At 45.9% G+C, this 22,267-nt stretch overlaps 1 protein-coding gene across 2 annotated transcripts in view; it reads left to right on the top strand.

Annotated features, from left to right (window-relative positions):
• polr3b (RNA polymerase III subunit B) overlaps positions 1-22,267 on the top strand; it is a 55,981-nt gene that overhangs the window by 1,049 nt on the left and 32,665 nt on the right. The window contains exons 1-11 of one of the 2 annotated variants that reach the window (XM_033037865.1): positions 962-965; positions 1,976-2,008; positions 3,488-3,544; positions 3,805-3,869; positions 4,307-4,382; positions 6,454-6,554; positions 6,641-6,732; positions 8,341-8,458; positions 11,104-11,212; positions 16,297-16,419; positions 16,871-16,987. In XM_033037865.1, the coding sequence (XP_032893756.1) occupies positions 3,817-3,869; positions 4,307-4,382; positions 6,454-6,554; positions 6,641-6,732; positions 8,341-8,458; positions 11,104-11,212; positions 16,297-16,419; positions 16,871-16,987 (789 nt within the window). In that variant the 5' untranslated portion in view covers positions 962-965; positions 1,976-2,008; positions 3,488-3,544; positions 3,805-3,816. Of the gene's footprint in view, positions 1-961; positions 966-1,975; positions 2,009-3,487; positions 3,545-3,804; positions 3,870-4,306; positions 4,383-6,453; positions 6,555-6,640; positions 6,733-8,340; positions 8,459-11,103; positions 11,213-16,296; positions 16,420-16,870; positions 16,988-22,267 lie in introns of those variants that run through there. The other variant, XM_033037864.1, reaches the window with a different exon arrangement.

Below are 22,267 nucleotides of genomic sequence, written 5' to 3'. Positions count from 1 at the left end.
TATGTCCAAAGATGATGTATGTGCTGTATGCGGAGGCTGGTAGGGTGAAAGGTGAGGACAAAAGGAAGTCTATCTCTGTTCTGGAGGTCTGAGCAGAGCTGACTTTTGGGAAATGAAGTGCCCATGAGGTCTCCTTCAACTGCTGCAGGGGGAAGCCAGGTTTCAGAAAAAGGAGGACATTTCAGGTGACCTGGAACGGAAAGCTTCATCTCGAGAACAGATGCAGTAGAGATGGAGAAGCTAAGGAAAATGGATGGTGTTCTTACAGGAGACCTAGAAACATAGAAAATAGGTGCCACAGTAGGCCATTCGGCCTTTTGAGCCTGCACCACCAATCAATATGATCATGGCTGATCAACCATGTTGATCAGTACCCCGTGCTGGCTTTTTGCCCCATATCCCTTCATCCCCTTAGCCCTAAGAGCTAAATTTAACTCTCTTGAAAAGCACATGTACAAGGTTATTGCCTGGGGTGGTGATATACCAGCATAGATGCACAGGACATGGGGAACCCTAAACGCCTCAGAGTTATATAGCTTATTTCAAAGGGTAGTTTAGTCAGCAACACTCCCGGTGGGAAGAGGTGTGGTCGAGATTGCTGTGTGCATCAGTGGGTTTACAGTAGATGTCAGTGGCTAGTTTGCTGAGATGGAGACAGAGAGATCAAGAAAAGGGAGAGAGGCCAAAGATGCTCGGAGTGAATGTGAGAGCGGGGTGGATGTTAGTAGCAAAGGTGATAAAACAGACAAGCTGCTGGCAAGTGCAGGCGGAGGCAGCATCGACGGAGGTCGACTTGGAACAAGGACTGTTCCAGGGAGCTGACAAGAAGTCAGGACCACGAGAGGGCAATGGCTGCACGTTGACTTGTAAAAAGTGGGAGGAATCCTTCAACAACTTCTGTCTCAATGTCACTTCAACTCCCCTGCCCATTGCCACACTTGCCTGCCCTGTTCTTCGCTGTCGCGGTGAGGGCAAACACAGCCGAGAGCCGCAGCACCTCGTACTCCACTTGGGTGGTCTATGGGTGTGAGCTATGAACTCTCCAAACTCAGGTAACCCATTTCCCGTGTTCCTGCCCCCACTCCCAGCGGTCCTCCCAGGGTTCCTCTCCATTCCCCATTTCCATCTACCCATCACCCTCGCACTCTGCCTGTGTTTCTTCTCACTGCCTTACACTTTCCGCAGCCCCCAACGAGCTGCATCTGCCCATCGTTCTCCCCATTCCACCCACCAACCTCTCTTTCCCTTTGCGCTCCGTCACCCAGCTCCACCCATCTCACCTGCTTCCGCTCATCTCATTGAAACTTACCGAATAGTGAAAAGCCTTGATAGAGTGGATGTGGAGAGGATGTTTCCACTAGTGGGAGAGTCTAGGAGCAGAGGTCATAGCCTCATAATACAAAGGACATTCCTTTAGGGAGGAGATGAGTAGGAATTTCTTTAGTCAGAGGGTGATGAGTCTGGAATTCATTGCCACAGACGGCTGTGGAAGCCAAGTCAATGGATTTTTTAAAGGCAGCAATAGATTCTTGGTTAGTACGGGTGTCGGTTTATGGGGAGAAGGCAGGAGTATGGGTTTGCGAGGAAAAGATAGATCAGCCATGATTGAATAGACTTGATGGGCTGAATGGCCTAATTCTGCTCCTTTCTCTCGAGAACTTACCAAGTCTCTCTCCCCCTCCCTCGAGCCTCTTGGTATTGCCCATCTTCTCTCCACACACTGTCCTGATGCAGGATTACAACCTGGAATACGAACCATTTCTCTGCCTCCACAGATGCTGCCTGACTTGCTTCAGCAAATTATTTTATTTTACATTTTTAGTGATCATGTGTCGACCCAAAAACTTGATCAATGTCACCTATCACCTGAAACATTGCCACAAAGTGGAAATGTAGTATCGGCTTCATCATAAATATCTTGCGGCAGTTTAGCTGTGAATTGTTCTTGATTTTCTGTGTTTTGTCTTCCTTTTAGGAAAAATGGAAGCTGCTGCCTGCGTTTCTGAAGGTAATGTTGGAATTTATACCTTTACAATTCCAGTGTGTTTTGGAAGATGGAAAGGTGGCTGTGTTTTATTTGTTCCCTGTAGATAATCAAAATGTGCCACCCCTAATTTGAATTTGAATTTCCTTTATTGTCATTCAAACTTTTAAGTTTGAACGAAATTGCGTACCTTGCAGACATGACAGAAAAAAGCAACAAAACACATTTTTGACACAAAATGAACACATTTTAACACAAACATCTATCACAGTGAATCTCCAGGCACCTCCTCACTGTGATGGAAGGCAAAATGTCTTATGTCTTGCTTGCTCTCCCGCTGCGTTGAGGCAATCGAGGCTCTTGATGTTGAAGCCCCCGCCGGGTGATGGTAAATCCCGCAGCCGATTTTAAACTCCGCGAACGGGCCGATTCAAACTCCGCGGCTCGGGGCAGACAAAGCCGCTACCGTCCAGTCCAGCGGATGAAGCTGCTGTTGCGGGAGCTCCCGTAAATCGGTCACCAACCAGGGACCTGCGAGCCGAAGCCTCCGAAGTCGGGTCGCAGCCACAGCGCCACCACAGCCTCCGAAGTCAGCCAGCTCCGCGATGGTAAGTCCACAGGCTCTGCCAAGGTCGATCCCAGTTGGAGGCCGCCAGCTCCACAATATTAGGCCTCAGCGCAGAAGGCGACGGAGATACGACAAGTAAAAGAGTCGCATCCCCGTTGAAGGAAGAGATAAAAAAAAGTTTCCCCCCCCCCACATATACACAACTAAAAATAGACTAAAACATACTTCTAGCAAGATTAAAAGAAAACAAAAAAGGGAAAGACAGACGGACTGCAGGAGAGCCGCAGCTGCTTGGGCAGCGCCGTCACTTCTGAAGAAGATTTAACCCTTTCCATGAGAAGATTTAACCTTTCCCAGGAGAAGATTTAACCCTTTCCATGAGAAGATTTACGAGTATGTTGCCAGGTCTCGAGGGCCTGAGCTATAGAGAGAGGTTGGACAGGTTAGGACTTCATTCCTTGGAGCGCAGGAGGCTGAGGGTTGATCATGGAGATTTGTATAAAATCATGAGGGGAATAGATAGGGTGAAAATCTTGCTTGTAGCAGTATCACAGGCCCATAGACAGACAATAAACAACAACAAAACACAAATCACATATAAATTGTGCACAGATTATACATAAATCATGTAGAAATTACATAAAATACTTAAAGAAAGAAGACTGCAAACAAAACAAGATATTAGTGCAAAAACATAATTAGAAAATAAACAAAACAAGTCCATTGTAGCGCGTGAGTTCTTATTAAAATGTTATTCTGTTCTTTGTCCGCAAGTACCTGGTAACTCGGCACCTCCTGTTGCAAGAACCCTCGGTAGGCAAACATTCCCTCCGCATGGCCACAGGTGTCTGTCCTTCCTCCCTCATCCCCACCACTTCCGGATCCATGTCTGTGCGTTTCGCTGACTGAACAAGTTCATCTTTCTTTGTTTGCAGGTCAAGGGGTTGGTGAAGCAGCATATCGACTCCTTCAACTACTTTATAAATGTGGAGGTAGGTATGTTAGTGTCCAGCTGCGGCCTGCTCCCACACACTGTTCTCACGCTCGCTGTCTCCCACAGACCGTTCCCACGCTCACGGTCTTTCCTACAGACTGTTCTGATGCCCACTGGCTCACCCACAGACTGTTCTGCCCTCTTTCTCCCGCAGACCATTCTGCCCCCTCACTGCCTCTACCGCAAATTGTTCTGCCCTCTCTCTGTCTCTCGCGCACTTTGTTCTTCGCCCTCACTGTCTCCCCTGCTCTCCTCTAGATTAAGAAAATCATGAAAGCCAATGAGAAGGTGACCAGCGACGCTGACCCCATGTGGTATCTGAAGTGAGTGTTGATCTTTACTATTCCCCTCCACGGGGATGCTGCCTGTATGGTTGGAAAAGGAAAGGAAACTGCAGATGCTGCAATCTGAAATTAAAACGGACATGCCTCAAAACCCCAGTCGGTTAAGCAAAATCTGTGGGAAGAGAAGTGATGACCCTCCACCTCTGGGCAAAGGTCCCTGACCCGAAGCTTCTGTTTCCACAGAGGGCGGCACAGAGGCGCATCAGTAGAGTTGCTGCCCTCCAGCGCCAGAGACCAGCGACAAATGATATTACACCTTGGCAGAGTTCAATTGATTCCAGCTGAAATAATGCATTAAATATAAGACCATCGAGGATTGCATTTCTATAGTGCCGGCACCAAAATTCTCTATCATCAATTATGCCATTGAAATGTGATCATCATTAATGTAATGTTGAACAATGTGTTTATTTTAGGTACCTGAATATTTATGTGGGTGTTCCAGATGTTGAAGAGAGCTTCAATGTAACCCGGCCTGTGGCCCCACACGAGGTACAGTGCAGCTCCCTCACTGAGCAAGTATGAGGAGTTCTTATTAGTTACTCTCCCTGTTGTTGGTTAGGGGCATTTACTATCCGCGTTGCCCTTGGCCAGTGGGGGGAGGTGGTGGGGGAGGGATGGGGGGTGCCACTTTGAGCTCTGCGGTCCATGTGGGTAAGGAACTCTTGGCGAGGGAGTTCCAGGATTTAGACCCTGCAGTAATGGAGGTATTGGTGATACATTTGCACACACGGCAGCTTCAGTGAGTGAGGGTTCAACATAGCTTAAATCATCTGCTTTGTGCTGAGATCTTGTGCTTAAGTGCGGCACAGTGGTGCAGAGGCAGAGTTGCTGCCTTACAGCGCCAGAGACTAGGTTTCGATCTCGACTACATGTTTGCAGGTTCTCCCTGAGACCGCGTGGGTTTTCTCCAGGTGCTCCGTTTTCCTCCCACACTCCAAAGACGTACAGGTTTGTAGGTTAATTGGCTTGAGTAGAATTGTAAATTGTCCCCAGTGTGTAGGATAGTGCTAGTGTACAGGGTGATTGCTGATCGGCGCGGACTTGGTGGGCTGGAGGGCCTGTTTCCGTGCCAAATTTTTAAAACCTAAAGTCTAAATCTCAGAGGAAGTGTGCTATTGCAGATTCAGAAAGAGCAGGTTTAATTATGATTAGCAATTAGGGCATTCCCCCCCCCACACTTATATGCTGCCTGACATAGGACAGACCCTCCACAGACGCTGCCTGACCCGCTCAGTTCCGCCAGCACTTTGTTTTATTTCTTTCCACCCACACCCCTCTCCCCTTCACTCCCACTGCCCGCCGTTTGAGTTGGGCTCTGCTCCATAATTCAATGTGGCTCACAAGCAGTGCTCACTGATGTGAAAGGCAGATGTGGGTGTTGGAGAGCGGTGTGGGGGGGAGGGGGGGAGAATGGGAGAGTGGTGGCAAGTGGTCCGTGCCCACGGGTGGGAAGGGCAGCAACACTGGCATTTGGGTGATGGTGCCCATGAGCTGCACAGCGACAGGAAGGAGAGAGGTGAAAGGATTGGGATGGGATGTGTGAGCACTGCAAGCCTAGAGTATTTACACCCAGAGCTCTGCGTGGCTGGTTGACGATGCTGCTCTGAGATATCTTCAGTGCACGAACTCTCCCCAAGACCCTGTTTCACTGCAGTTTCTCTCCCCATGATCCTGCTTCATTGCGGGAACTCTCCCCGTAACCTTGTGTCAGTGCACGATCTCTCCCCATCTGAAGAAGGGTCTGGACCCGAAACGTCACCTATTTCCTTTCTCCAGAGATATTGTCTGGCCTCCTGAGTTACTCCAGCTTTTTTGTGTCTCTCTCCCGGTGGCACCTAGTGCTTCTCTACTCTCATTTATTGTATTGTTCCTCAAAGGATAGATGTATCTCCAGATGATGTAATTGGGATTGTTCTATTTACTCTGTACACAACGAGAACACATTCTGGGAGCGATGAGTGTCTGGGTGACATATCACATCAAGCCTAGTCACTCACTTTTTAAGAACTCTCCATTTATAACAACTAGGATTTGAAAATGGTGCCAAATCTGGTGACTCTGTCCACTGTCTCCGTGTACTACTACAATATACATGTTCTGCATCTGAGATGCTTATCTAAGATATATCTGGGTGCTTATGTACAGTGATAGTTGTACTGAACTGTATACAAAAATGATTTTCACTCTACTTTGGTACTGTTCTCAACAACTAGAGAGCGATTCTGACCTCCCATCTACCTCATTGGAGACCCTCGGACTATCCTTGATCGGACTTTACTGGACTTTATCTTGCACTAAATGTTATTCCCTTCATCCTGTATCTGTACACTGTGGACGGCTTGATTGTAATCACGTATGGTCTCTCCACTGACTGGTTAGCATGCAACAAAGGTGTTTTCACTGCACCTCGGTGGTACATGTGACAACAAACTAAACTAGACGACATGTGACAAATGTGATGGTTAACATTGAACCATTTTTCTAATCTCTCCCAGAATATGAAACCGTTGTCCTTCTTTCTGAGTGAGTGAAGTTATTTATTTCTAACTTCCTTTCTCAGTGTCGTCTGAGAGACATGACGTATTCTGCCCCGATCACCGTGGACATTGAGTACACCAGAGGCAGCCAGCGCATAATCCGCAACGCATTGCCCATCGGCAGGTAATCAGCGGCCGCCGGGACCAGCGCAGCGTTTGCCCGCGTTTCCTTCCTCCTGCCCTGTACTCACGGCTGTTGTTTCACCCTAGGATGCCGATTATGCTGCGCAGCTCAAACTGTGTGCTGACAGGGAAAACAGCAGCGGAGTTTGCAAAGCTGAATGAATGTCCTCTCGACCCAGGTAATTACCGGAGATTTTCCCAATGGGCCTTCACAGCAGATTGTGTCAGAAGGTGAACCTCCTTCCAGGGTGTGGAGACAAGGAACTGCTGATGATGGTTTACAAAACAAAACATCTGGTGTGCTGGAGTACGCAGGTCAGACAGAATCTCTGGAGAACATAGTTAGGTGACATTCTTCAGACTGATTGTAGGGGAGAGAAGAAAGCGGGACATGAGGGGTCGTCCTGCTTTATTTTCCGGCTGGCACAGTGGAGCAGCGGTAGAGTTGCTGCCTCACAGCACCAGAGACCTGGGTTCGATCCTGACTATGGGTGTTGTCTGTACGGAGTTTGTACGTTTTCCCTGTGACTGGGTTTTCTCCAGGTACTCTGGTTTTATCCCACATTCCAAAGCTGTACTGGTTTGTAAGTTAATCGGCTTCAGTAAATTGTCCCTAGTGTGTAGGATAGAACCAGTGTTGGGGATGATCGCTGGTCGGCGTGGACTAGGTGTGCCGAAGAGTCGGTTTCCATGCTGTATCATTTAAAAATTTAAATCAGTCTATAGAAGGGTCCTGACCCAAAATGTCACCTATCCGTGTTCTCCAGAGATGCTGCCCGACTAGCTGAGTTACGCCAGCACTTTGTATCCTTTTCAGGCATTTTTTTTTGTCAGTGTGACAGGGCATTGCAGCAGGAAGTGTCGGTTTCCATGCTGAAAGAGGAGGGTGGCACCGGGACTGAGGAGTTGCTGGAGTGGAGCTGCAGGCAGGGAGAATGTGCTGGGGCTTCTGAGTATTGGGATGGCATGGGAACAGAGATGTGGTCAATGGGACAGTGACAGTGCAGCTGGAAGGAATATAGGGCTTGGGCAGAAATGTCGTTATTAGCCGGACAAATTTCTAACAGTCATACAGCATGGAAACAGGCCCTTCGGCCCAACTGTCCCACGTCGACAACATGCCCCATCCACATTAGTTCCACGGTGGTGTAGCAGTAGAGTTGCTGCCTTACAGCGCTTGCCGTGCCGGAGACCCGGGTTCGATTCCGACTACGGGTGCTGTCTATAGGAGTTTGTACGTTCTCCCCCTGACCATGTGGGTTTCTCCGAGATCTTCGATTTCCTCCCACACTCCAAAGATGTACAGGTGGTATGTAGGTAAATTGGCTTGGTAAATGTAAAAAATGTCCCTAGTGTGTGTTGGATAATGTTAATGTGCGGGGATCGCTGGTCAGCGCGGACCCGGTGAGCTGAAGGGCTTGTTTCCACGCTGTATCTCTAAACTAAGTTAAATTAAACCTGTCTGCGTTAGGCCCATATCCCTCTAAACCTCATCTATCTACTGTATATATGTCCAAATGTGTTTTCAACGTTGTGATAGTACTTGCCTCATCTACCTCCTCTCTCAGCTCATTCCATACATCCACCACCCTTTGCGTTAAAAAAAAATGTTGCCCCTCAGTTTCCTATTAAATCTACCCCCCTCCCCTTAAACCTATGTCATTTGGTTCTTGATTCCCCTACTCTGGGTACAAGACTCTGTGCATCTACCCTATCTTTCCCCTCATGATCTTATATACCTCTAGTATAAATGACTGGATTTAATTGAATGTTTTTGGTCTGCTTAGGTGGCTATTTCATTGTTAAAGGTGTTGAGAAAGTTATTCTCATCCAGGAACAACTATCAAAGAACAGAATCATTGTGGATGTGGACCGGAAGGGCACAGTCGGGGCCTCTGTGACCAGGTACTGTGTTCAGTAATGTGTGAACTGGTTGAGGCACACTCCCGGCCCAGAGTGTGGGCAGTGGAACTCGCTCAGTGAGGTTGGAGGGGTGAATGTGCCCCAGATCTCCCAGCTGCCTGCTCCACCTCTCAATAAGATCATGGGTTACCTTTCACCTCCGCATCAACTACCTACACAAACCCCACATCCTTGATAAGTTAAGTTCCAGGAGCAGAATTATGCCATTTGGCCCATCAAGTCTACTCCGCCATTCAATCATGGCTGATCTATCTTTCCCTCTCAACCCCATTCTCCTGCCTTCTCCCCATAACCCCTGCCCTTTAGATATTAATATCTAACGGTCTGTTGACCTTTGTCTTGAATATACTCAGCAATTCTTGGGGAGAGAACTCAAAAGATTCATTACCCTCTATGTGAAGAAATCATTTCTAGCCATACAGTAGGGAAACAGGCCCTTCAGTCCAACACATCCATGCTGAGCAAGATGCCCCATTTAATAAGCCTGTGTTTGGCCCATGTCACTCTAACCTTTGACTATCCATGCACCTGTCCAATTGCCTTTTGTTATATTGTGAGGGGTTTAAGAAGGTCCTGGCATCACAGTGAGTCGAGTTTGTGTCCATGTACGGTGAATTAACGCATATCCTCTGGAGAGGAGCATAATTACGTGTTGGGTTGTGTGTATTCATTCAAACAACAATGATTATGGAGATATTGCTGTTTTTGTGAAGTTTGTACCTTCACCTCCTGAATACTATTAAGGCAGGAGAATGGATGGACCAATAAAAAAAATGGGCAGTTTCCTTTTATTAAATGGATACGCTGATTGATGTGGCTCTATGGGGGGAGGGGGTCTGTGCTGATCTGTACTCTGGAGGAGGTGAACTCGAGGCTGGGTGCTTGCCTTGGCTCTGAGCAAAGCACTGGCACAGTCCTCTGGCAGTGACTCTGGCCCTAAACGGGCACTGTGCTCTGCCAGTGATACTGGGCTTTGCATGGGCCTATCCTCTGGCTGTAACTCTGGGCCCTACACTGGCTCTGTCCTCTGCCACTGATGCTGAGCTCTGCACTGGCCCTGTCTGGCTGTGACTGGGGCCCTGTGCTCTGGGAATGATTGGACTGTGCACTTGTCCAATCCTCTGCCAGTGATACGGCTCTGCACTGGTTCTGTGCTTTGGCCGTTCTCTGGTCATTTGCACTGGCCCTGTCCTCTGGCCATGACTGCCCTGCTCTGGCCCTGTCCTCTGGCTGTGACTGGGCCCTGCACTGGCCCTGTCTGGCTGACTAGGCCCCGCACTATCTTCTGGCTGTGACTGGGCCCTGCCCTGTCCATGCTTTCATAAGTGATTTGCACCTCCCCTGCTCCACTCGTAATCTGTTGAGGGTCTTCCAGGTTGGCCATGGGAGGTCGTGCCCGCTGGCGAGGCATTCAGTCGGAGTGATTCCTCTCTCCATCCAGTCGTGGGCTCGTGTGTTGAGCTGGTTCCATTCATCTTTCCAGATGTTGGTCCTTGCTGTTTCTTTGGTTGTCTGGGGAGGTGGGACTGTCTGCAAGAAACTGGCTCTGGATTTCAGTCGGGGTGGAGGTGCTGTGTGTCCGTGCAGGGGGTGCCTGGTATCGATCTCCTGTGCTCTCCGCTCGTCTTGGGCGACGATGGATCGTCTGATATGGGGGATGGGGGGGGGGGCAATACCAGCTAGGGCGTAGAGGCACGGGACTGGCGTTGTCTTTATGCATCCCGTGATAATGCGGCAGGTGTCGTTGAGGGCTGTGTCAACCAGTTTGGTGTGGTGGGAGCGGCTCCAGCTTGAGCACGCGTATTCAGCTGTGGAGAAGCACAGGGCTAGGGCAGTTGCACGGATGGTTGGTGGATCAGCGCCCCACTTTGAGTTTACCAGTTTGCACAGGATGTTGTTGCGAGTGTTGACCTTGGCTTTGGTGTTCTGAAGGTGGGTTTTGAAAGAGAGTGTCCTGTCGAGTGTGACTCCGAGGTACACGGGGTGGAAGTGGTTGGAGAGTTTGTGGCCATCCCATGAGACGCTCAGTTGTTTTCTTGCATCTCGATTTTTAAGATGGAAGCTGCATAGTTGGGTTTTTGATGGGTTGGGTTTCAGGTGGTTGTTATTGTAGTAGGTTGTCATCTCTTGGAGGGCGCTTTCCAGGACAGACTCGATCTTCTGGAAGTTCTCCTGTTGGGTGGTGATGCAGAGGTCATCAGCATAGATGAAGCGGCGGCATTGTGGGGGAAGTGGTTGGTCGTTGGTGTAGATGTTGAAGAGGAGGGGGGCCAGTACGCTGCCTTGTGGTAGGCCATTCTTTTGGGCTTTCCATTTGCTCTTCTTGTCGTTTAGTTGAACGAAGAAGCGCCTGTTGTTGAGAAGACTGAGCCCTGCACTGGCCCTTTCCTCTGGCTATGACTGAGCCCTGTACTGGCCCTGTCCTCTGGCTGTGACTGAGCCTGCACTGGCCCTGTCCTCTGGCTGTGACTGAGCCCTGCACTGGCCCTGTCTTCTGGCTGTGACTCTGGGCCCTGCACTGTCCTCTGGCTGTGACTGAGCCCTGCAGTGGCACTGTCCTCTGGCTAATCAGCCACCGCTTTGTCTACCCAACACCAACCAATAAAATAATTCTGCTCGATTTTCAGCTCCACGCATGAAAAGAAAAGTCGAACCAACCTGGTGGTGAAACAGGGCCGTTACTACCTGCGGCACAACACTCTGTCCGAGGACATCCCCATCGCCATTATATTTAAGGTAACAGCACGGACTCAGCTGGGAATGTTTGTGTGTAAACCCAACCTGCTGGGAATATGAGTGTGTAAACCCAGCCTGCTGGGAATGATAGCATGCAAAACAAGGCTTTTCACTGTATCTTGGTACACATGACAACAACAAACCTAAACCCAGAGCTCCATTACATTGCACATAGGACCTCACACAGAGAACCGTTAGCAGGCCTGTCTGACTGGTGCAATGGCTCTTTGAGAGCTGCATGGAACTCTTGACCTCAAATATTCAGTGATGAAATCGAGATATTGAGTGGGATTTTATGCTTGTATCTGTAGAGCATCTTTCACAAAGTCAGGGTGATCTAGTGCATTCAATCAGGTGACTGAGCCGTCCTATCACCAACTAGAGAATGGTCCTGAACTCCCATCTATCTACCTCCTGAGAAAATCACGGACCATCTTTAATCGGACTTTACTGGATTTTATCTTGCACTAAACATTATTTCCTTTATCCTGTATCTATACACTGTGGACAGCTTGATTATAATCATGTACAGTCTTTCCGCTGACTGTATAGACGCAATAAAAAGCTTTTCACTGTACCTCGGTACACGTGATAATAAACTAAACTAAACTCAATTGGATCCTGATCTACTCAGTCTCTCATCATTGGTCCTCCTAAGGTCCTGTGGAATCCCTTAACTCAGATGGTTGGTAGTTAGTTTGAGAATCTCTTTCGAGTTCCTTGAGATGTTTGCCACCAGCAAAGGGCAGAGTTAGCCCTGTGTAGATGTCAGTCACCAGCAGAGGGCAGCGTTAGCCCTGTGGAATATTTAGCCACCCATGGCAAAGTTATCTGCTCAAAGCCGTTATGTAACAGAGCGCAGAGATGCCCATACGGAGTTATTTATTGTCCTTGTCATAAGTTTGTATATTCAGTTAGATAGTTAGATAATACTTTGGCTTTGGGCTTGGTTTTCTTAGTTGAGCGCTTATCCTGGAGTTATAGCACAAGGACTTTATGTTTTATTTGTAGTTTATTACTGATTATTAATTTATTGTTTTATTGATTATTAGATATTCACTGTGTTTAAGAGCCTGTAAAGCTGAAGCAAGTATGAATGTCATTAATCTGTTACATACTCTCGACGGCACGGTAAATAAAGATCAGGATGAAGGCAGGGTGATAGTTAACCTGCAATGACTGACTTTTACAGAAATAACACACCGTTCACAAGTCATCGGTTCAGGGCAAAGAAAACAACAACAGAAAAAGTGAGTTAGCCTGAAGCTATCAATAGACAATAGGTGCAGGAGTAGGCCATTCGGCCCTTCGAGCCAGCGCCGCCATTTAATGTGGTCATGGCTGATCATCCCCAATCAGTACCCCGTTCCTGCCTTCTCCCTATATACCCTGACTCCGCTATTTTTAAGAGCCCTATCTAGCTCTCTCTTGAAAGCTTCCAGAGAACCGGCCTCCACTGCCCTCTGAAGCAGAGAATTCCACAGACTCACCACTCTCTGTGAGAAAAAGTGTTTCTTCGTCTCCATATCAAAATGAAGATCAAATTAGATCAAAGGAGTCGGTTCAGGACAATGCCAAAATCTAGTATACGTGGATTATGAAGGTCAGGAATTAAAAATTCAGCAAAGCAGGGGCAAGCAATGGGAAAGAAAGTGAAAGCAACATGTTAGCGTATTCTAGCGAGAAACATTTCTACATCTGTTAGAACATAGATTGGTTAAAATTAATGTGGTTACTTGTAAACTAAGATGGAAGAACTCGAATTGGGGAGCATTGAAATGGCAGAGAAATTAGACCAATACCTGTCAGCAGTCTTCATGAAAACAGGAAAATCTCAATGAGTGAACTGCTGGTCTGAAGTAAATGGGGAGATCGAAGGAATTAGTATTAGTAAAGAATTAGTAATGGCAACATTAATGGGACTGGGATCTTATAAATCCTTGAAGCCTCCTCATCTCCGTCCTGGAGTTTTGAATGAGATACAGGGTGCACATCATTCTGCAGATCTAGAACTTCCCAGCATAGGTACTTCACTGGAAGGAAAGCAGGGAACCACAAGGTAATTATCCTGCTGTCGGTAACAGGGAAGATGCTGGAGCCTCTTGTTAAGAAGGTGGTTTCAAGACAGAAGGAAAATGATCATAGGACTAGGTAGACAAAATGTTTAAGAAGGAACTGCAGATGCTGGAAAATCGAAGGTAGACAAAAATGCTGTAAAAAACTCAGCGGGTGAGGCAGCATCTATGGAGCGAAGGAAATACGCGACGTTTCGGGTCGAAACCTCGACCCGAAGCGTCGCCTATTTCCTTCGCTCCATCGATGCTGCCTCACCCGCTGAGTTTCTCCAGCATTTTTGTCTACATAGGCATTTTTGTCTACATAGGACTAGATTCTTGATCACAAAATCTGCTGGAAACCCCATATAAAACATGTGAGAGCAAAAGTAGCACGGAGTATTGGAGTGATGGGGAAAGCAAGGCATGGTTTGAATGAGAGAGCACTGTATATTCTGTACAGCTCACTTGTGTTACCGTATTTAAATTACTGTGTGGAAGTATGGTGCAACACCTACAAAACCACCTTACAATCACTACAAAAAAGAGCTGTTCGTATAGTAAACAATGTAGGATATCATGAACACACCAATATACTGTATTTAAAATTACACACCTTAAAGATTAAGGATCTGGTAGAATTTAAGACTGCACAAATAATTTATAAAGCAAAAAATAAACTGCTACCTGTAAACATACAAAAACTTCAAAGACAGAGAGGGGGGTTATAACTTTAGAGTGAAACTAAACTTCAAACAGCATTATGTTCGGACCAATTTAAAAAGTATGTGTATTTCCATTTGTGGGGTGGTTTTGTGGAATGGTCTTGACGAAACGATTAAACAAAGTATGAATATAATGCAATTTAAAAAAATGTACAAAAGATATATCTTTGAAAAGTACAGTAATGAGGAAGGAGAATGTAAATCTCACAGATGTTAATGGTGCTTGTTCTTTTTGTTCTTTTCTTTTTTTGTTCTTTTTTTCTTAATAGCTTGATTGGAGTAGTTTTATTTGAATTGTCTGTTTAGTTTATTTTATTGAATTTTGCATTTGTTAATGGTGAAGAATGGGGGTAGGACTTGACAAGCATAGGCTTCTTCCTATCCCTTTTTGAACGAGTCTAATGTGTATTATGTTGAAATTGGCTTTTGATTTTTTAATTTATGTATGTACATATATGTTATGTATATGTATATATGTGTATATGTATGTATGTATATATGTACATGTATATGTATGTATGTGTATGTATTTATGTATATATATATATGTATATATATAATTTTCCTTTTATTTATACATTTTCATCTTTTCTTTTCTTCTTTTTTTAATCGTTCGAAATAAAAGATATCATTCATTCATTCATAGTCGATTTGGACTTTTGAAAAGGAAAGTGATACATATTTTGAATTTGTTTTTGTGGATGTAACGTGCAGAATCAGTAAGGGCAACAATGAATGTGATGTATTTTGGACTTCCAAACAGCCTTTGCAAATATTAAACAGAATTAGAGTGAAGAATATTAGGGGTAATACCTTGCCGTGGAATGAGATTTGGCAAAAGGGCGGGAAACAGAGTAGGAACGGGTGGGGCATCTTGGAGTTAGCAGGTTGTGACCAAGATGTTCATGATTTGTATCAGTGATTTAGAGGAAGGAATGACCAAAGAGAGAGTGAATCAAACAGAATGGAAACAGGCCCTTCGACTTAATTCATCCATGCCAAGCAAGGTATCGATCGAAGCTAGGCACATTTGCATGGTTTGATCAATACCCCTCAACCTATCCAGGAACCTGTCTTCTAAACAGTATAACTGTATCTGCCTCAAGAACTTCCTCTCGCAGCTCGACTCGTACAACAGTGAGTGAAGGCACTGCCTCACGGCACCAGGCCACCCTGGTTTAATCCTCGCTGTCTGTGGTGTTTGCACTTTCTCACGGTGACTGCACAGGTTTTCACCATGTGCTCCAGTTTCTCCCCTGCAAATTGGCTGGTGTAAACTGCTCCTAGTGCGTGGGTGAGTGGGGGAATCTGGGGGAGTTGATGGGAATGTGGAGAGAGTAACAATGGGATAATTTAGGATGATTGTGTCGTGAGTGATTGATGGTCGGCATGGGCTGAAGCATCAGTTGCCTCGCTGTATGACTCGGTGGGATCAGACGTTACATATCCAGGTTGCTGACTCTATACGTTGTAGTGAAGGGCACAGAGAGGCTTCAGTAGATGTGCAAGGACTAACTGAGTGAGCAAAGACATGGTATATGGAACAATGTAAGGGTTCGACAGCGTTGGTGGGGAAGTTTGAACCAGCCCTGCCCTGCATTCGTCATACCTTTTTGATTTTTATAACCAAATGTTTTGATTTCACAGCCTAAATTGACAAATGGTTGGGGACTTCTAATCTTCATTACTGAATTACATTCATAAGTGATAGGAGCAGAATTAGACCATTTGGCTCATCAAGTCTACTCCTCCAGTCAATTATGACTGATCTACCGCTCAACCCCATAACCCCTGACGCCCATACTAAGCAAGAATCTATCTATCTCTGCATTACAAATATCCATTGACTTGGCCTCCACAGCCTTCTGTGTCGGCTCCAACTATTTTTTAATGAATTGAGAGATGGAAGCAGGGAGTTGTGGACGTAGCACAATTTGCACCTTCTGTGCAACTGTAATATATTCTAAACTATTTATTTTCTCTTTTTACACCGCCTGGTGTAATCATGTATGGTTTGATCTGCCTGGATAGTACGCAAAAGAAAGTTTATACAGTATCCCAGTATGGGTGACTTTAATAAACTGATAACAATACATGCACCCAGTTATTAATTTGTGGACACCTTAAATTCTGATTGTTGAGCCTTAATTGTGCTTCCTTGTCAAAGCCAGATGGGGAAAGTGTGAGAGAAAATACCGTCTCTGCTCTGAATTCATGCAGACAACAAGACTCCATTAGCATAAGCAAATGTTACTGTGCTGACTGGAAATGCTAATACCGCCTGTGTCTGTCTCTCCTATTGTAGGCCATGGGGGTGGAGAGCGATCAGGAGATTGTGCAGATGATTGGTACAGAGGACCCTGTGATGTCTGCCTTCGCTCCGAGTTTGGAAGAATGTCAGAAAGCTCAGATCTTCACCCAGATGCAGGTGTGCCTCTTAGGGAAATAAACTTCCGTTTCTTCAGTCTTCCTGTTTAAAATCTAACCAACTGTGTTGAAGTCAGTCTTATAACTGAAACAAAATCTATCGCAGAAGTGTATGTGTCTTTAATTTTGCTCATTAAATATCTTAACACGATTTAACAAAACATGAGCCTAGAAACAATGAACTGCAGATGCAAATTGCTGGAGTAACTCTGCTGTTCGGGCAGCGTTTCTGGAGAGCAATGATAGGTGACACATTTCGGGTTTGACATATTTTGTGTTCTTTAACTTGATTTTAAATTATTTTAAGTTCCGGCCAGAATTTTGCTGTTGGTTAGTTACTTTTCCGTTGCTTTAAGAAATATTTTCCAGCTAAGATGGTGAGACGGTCTAGTAAGCAGGTTGTGAAACGGTTTTCATTCCGCACAGTTCATCTCCTTCCCTCTGCTCTGCAGGCGTTGAAATATATTGGGAATAAAGTGCGCAGGCAGAGGATGTGGGGCGGCCCGAAGAAGACCAAGATGGAAGAGGCCCGTGAGCTGCTTGCATCGACTGTGCTCACACACGTGCCTGTAAGTATTGCACCAGAACCGTTGTGTCGTCCGTATGTTTGTTCACACAACCTGCTATTAATGCCTTTGTGAAATGTAAAACATGGAACAGTACAGCACAATTGACCCACAATGTCTATGCTGAACATGATGCCAAAGCCAACTCTTATCTGACTGCACATAATCCATTCCCTTCCTTCCCTGCATATCCCTGCGCCTATCTAAAAGCCTCTTAAATTATATCAATGATTTGGATGAGAATGTACATGGCAAGATTGGCAAGTTTGCAGATGATACAAAAGTGGGTGGTATTGCAGATAGGGAAGATGGGTGTCAAAGATTGCAGCAGGATCTTGATCAGTTGGAGTGAGGAATGGTTGATGGAATTTTACACAGAGAAATGTGAGGTTTTGCATTTGGAAAGTGTAACAGGACGTACACAGTGGATGGTAGGGCTCCGTGGGAGTGTTGTCGAACAGAGGAATCTAGGAGTGCAGGTACATAGTTCCTTGAAGGGGTGGTCAAAAAGGCTTTTGGCACATTGGCCTTCATCAGTCAGATTATTGAGTATAGAAGTTGGGAAGTCTGCAGTTATATAAGACATTGGTGAGACCTAATTTAGAGTATTGTGTTCAGTTCTGGGCACCATGTTACAGGAAAGATGTCAAGTTGGAAACGGTGCAGAGAAGATTTATGAGGATGTTGACAGGATTCGAGGGTGTGAGTTACAGGGAGAGGTTGAGCAGGCTGGAACTCTATTTCTTGGGGCGCACGAGGATGAGGGGTGACCTTAAAGAGGTGTATAAAATTATCAGAAAAAAAGAATAGATCGGGTAGATGCACAGAGTCTCTTGCCCAGAGTAAGGGAATTGAGAACCAGAGGACATAGGTGTAAGGTGAAGGGGGATAGATTTAATAGGAATCTGAGGGGTAATTATTTTCACACAGAGTGTGGTGGGTGTATGGAACGAGCTGTCAGAGGAGGTAGTTGAGGCAGAGACTGTGGCAATGTTTAAGAAACAATTAGACAGGTACATGGACAGGACTTGGTTTGTAGGGATATGGGCCTAGTGTGGATGGGCCATGTTGGTCAGTGTGGGCAAGTTGGGCCAAAGGGGCTGTTTCCACATTGTATGACTCTATGACTCCAAACACTACTTTCATATCTGCGTAAGAAGGAACTGCAGATACTGGTTTGATATTTCCATCCTAGGCCAAGTTCTGACTGTCTACCCTATCTGTGCCTCTCATAATTGTATTTGTTCTATCAGAGGCTCTAAAGAAGGCGATTTGAATTGCAAAGGAAATATCGGAATTGTGAGGTTATAGCCATTGAGGAAGATTAACCAAAATAGGAGGGGCTTCTTTAGACTTTAGAGATACCGAGTCTGTGCCGGCCAGCAATCCACGTACACCAGCACTATCCTACACACTAGGGACAATTTACTATTTTACCAAAGCCAAATTAACCTGCAGATCTGTACGTCTTTGGAATGTGGGAGGAAACCGGAGCACCCGGAGGAAACCCACACGCTCGCATGGAGAACGTGCAAACGTCGTACAGACGTTTGCGGCTCCTTGAGAAGAAAAGTGTGACATGTCTTAAACTTAAAGAAGAGCTTGTTGGCCCTTCCCCATGTGGGTGAGACTGCCACCAGAGCCTCAGATCACAAGACATGAACCAACTCGTATAATGCAGAATTTGGGAGAAACACCTTTACCCAGGGACGAGTGAGGATGTGGAAGGAGCTCCCAAAGCAAGACGTCAGGTGAATGACAGAGAAACTCAAGACTCCTCTTGGGAAAGAAGGCAGGGCAGGTGAATGAAGTGCTCATGGTCAAACACTTGTGGACCAGCGACCTGCGAGAAAGATAGGATTGGACTTCGGTATGATCCTAAATTGGGATCGTTTTAGAGGCAATGAGCAGGAACAAGCTAACGTTGATTGGGCGAGGCTGTTTGCAGGTAAAGGGACGCCCGACATCTGGGAGGTGTTTAAACTGCAATAGCATGAATTCAGGTTCAGGGTGCTTCTGTTAGTGGGCAGGGGGATGCTGGCAAGTTAGGGGGGCACTGACTGTGTACGTGTAGTTTCTCTTTACTACAATAGGTTATTCGTGATGCGTTCGTAACAGGTGCCCTTGTGGGTGGTAACTGGTCAGCTATATTCCCCAGACATAGACACTGCCTGGAATTAGTACCTGTCACCATCTGTACGGTATAATCAAATAAAATCTGTGCTGGCATTAGCCGGTGGCTCTGTTCATGTTTGATGTGGAGATGCCACACTTGCGAGTAGAAGCATTTAAATCATCATCTGTTTCTGTGAGAAGACCCTTTGTCACCTCAGGGAGGAGACGACCCATTCCACGCACCTCTCTTTTGTTGGCCTCTGTAGTTCTTTAAAGTTCTGATTGGAATCATATTCTCCACATTTCCTCTCTTATGTGCACTTCATTACAAGGTGCAATTAATTAAGAATTGAGTCTATTTCTTTCAGGGGGTTACTGGTCACGAAGAAATGCTTTAGATCTCATTACCACCCGCTTTAATAAAAATATAAATTTATCTGGTTTAGAAAATGTTACTTAGATCAGTGGTTCCCAACCTTTTTTAGTTCATGGCCCCCTTGGGATCTTTAATTTTTCTGTGACCCCCCCCCCCCCCCCCGACATTATTAGCGGAAAAAAGTGGCCCCCTTCATTGAACCTGTGGCCCCCTAAATCCCCAAATTTTTCTGTGGCCCCCCCTGAAATTTTCCATGGTTGGGAATCACTGACTTAGATAACCAGAATCCTGAATCCAAAGAAGGGTCTCAACTCGAAACGTCACCCATTCCTTCTCTCCAGAGATGCTGCCTGACCTGCTGAGTTACTCCAGCATTTTGTGTCTACCTTCGATTTAAACCAGCATCTGCAGTTCTTTCCTACACAATCCACTGGATAAATCTGCTTTCTAATACATATCTAAAGAGGTGCTGATAATCCTCACCCTTTCTTTCAGACAGTCTGACAGCCTTATCGTAATCTCCAGCTTCCACTTTTACTCACCTCTTGTGACATTCCTTCTGAGTAAATATCTCCATATTTTCATCTCTCTATTATAAACGGTTATACTGGTCAGCACATGCCATGTTTTTTTTTTAATTGGGCTATTTTATTTCCTTGCACAAGTTGAACAAAAGCGTTTCCATGTTTAAAGTCCTGCAGCTGTTGTTCCTGCACATTGCGGACAATTCCGCAGTGCAACTGGTGTCCCCATAGTAACCCATTCTTTCACCAACCAACACCAGAATCTAGTTAACCAGTTTTTAAAAAAACTCCCTGCACCAAGCCATGACCATGAAAAGAAAGCAATAACTTTTTATTCAATCCTTTCAAAGTATTTAATATTACCTTAAACTTCCCGGAAACAATGGTGTCTTAGTCCGTGCCGAGTCTTCAGCGATCTCCCTGTTTAAACACGTTTCCTATGATGCGTGTAAAACAGTTAACATGTTCAGGCAGGTTAGACCTTGGGCCCAGCTCGCTCTGTGAGGCATTCAGCCCATCTAGTCTCCTCCTATCCATGCAATCCCCTTACCTCCTATATTTGCTTCAACCCACATGTAGAATATTGCATGTGGTTCTAGTCGCCCCTTTACAGGAAGGATGTGGAGACTTTGGGAGAGGGTGCAGAGGAGGTTTACCAGAATGATGCTTGGATTAGAGGGTATTAGCTACTGGGAGAGGTTGCACAGACTTGGATTATTGTCTCTGGGGCCCTCTGAATCCCTCTTTCCCCTGTCCCCTTCCACCCTATCCCTCTTTCCAGGTTTAAATCCTGCCTGGAAGAAGGGTCCCAACCCCAAAATTGTTCGTCCATTCCCCCCACAGATATTGCCTGACGGTCTGACCTCCTCCAGCACTTTGTGGATATGGCCAGTCTGGGCACCCACTCGTCCTAAACGTGTGGTACTCAGAACTCTGTGCGTGTCCAGACAGACACCAAGCCTAGCTCCCCTCTCGCCCCTGACCGCACTGACCAACACTGGCTCCAGGTCCGGTCATGCCCTGGTTTTAAATTTTCATCCATGCTTTCAAAACCCTCTCCTCCTGGCTCATGTTGCTCTCTGATTCCAGGCTGCTCCTGCAACTGCAGTTTCTTCTCCTAACAAGGCCAGACTCTGGAATTCCTTCCTTAAACGTATATCTCTCCCTCCACCCATATTTCTGTCTAAATATAAGTGCTGGGAGCTGCTTCCTTTCCTTTGTACAGCCTTCACTGAATTCACTGCTTCAATATTTGTGACTTGCCACGTTGCCGTGTTAGCCTCAGAGGCTTGGCTTCCACAAAGTGTGGTCTAGAGTTGTACGACGAAGAGAAGATTGTGCTGGCAGAAATTCAGTGCCCGCTGTCTGACGTCTGCACAAAAGTGACCTTTTTTTCCTTTAGACCTCATTGTGAATGACAAAGATTTCAGAATCTTACGTGGACTTGAGCAGTGAGTCAGCTCTTTTGTGACCCATTGACGGTACAGCATATCTGTTTGCATATTCACACAGCATCTATGTTACTGACAGTGGGGTGTGTGTAAACCCAGAATAAAAAGTCAACCTTGTGGCACATCAGATCAACCCTTCCTTTCCCCAAACAGATGAAAAAAACGATGGTAGTACGTGTCCTGTGCAAACTCTGAACATATTTTCATCCTGTTTTATCAGCAGTTCTGCAGAATTTTACCAATGGCTTGGTGCAGGTTAGTTTAGTTTATTGTCGTAAATACCGAGGTACAGTGAAAAGCTTTTTGTGGCGTGCTTTCCAGTCAGCTTCCACTGTGTACAGATAAAGGGAATAACCTTTAATGCAAGATAAAGTCCAGTAAAATCCGATTATAGATAGTCCAAGTGTCTCCAATGAGGTAGATGGGAGGTCAGGACCGCTCTATAGTCGTGGATAGAATGGCTCAGTTACCTGATGACAGCTGGGAAGAAACTCCCTGAATTAGGAGGTGTGCGTTTTCACACTTCTGTACCTCTTGTCTGATGGGAGAGGTGAGAAGAGGGAGTAACCGGGAATGAATTTTACTGATGGCTCGGTGTAGGTTAATGCTGTCCATTGAGTGGTGTTCACGTATAGAGTGGGGCCTAGCACATGGATGTAATCACAAAGAAGCCATGCCTGGATTCTACGAAGATTAAAGTGTCTGAAGAAGGGTCCCGACCCAAAACATCACCTATACTTCTCCAAAGATGCTGCCTGACCCGCTGAGTTACTCCAGCACTTTGTATCTCAATTAGAAAGCCTTCTGTCTGGTTGCA

This window comes from Amblyraja radiata, chromosome 19 (genome assembly GCF_010909765.2).
Source record: "Amblyraja radiata isolate CabotCenter1 chromosome 19, sAmbRad1.1.pri, whole genome shotgun sequence".
Lineage (NCBI taxonomy): Eukaryota > Metazoa > Chordata > Chondrichthyes > Rajiformes > Rajidae > Amblyraja > Amblyraja radiata.
Note: the sequence above shows the minus strand (reverse complement) of the source record. Positions and strands in the feature narration are given on the sequence as shown.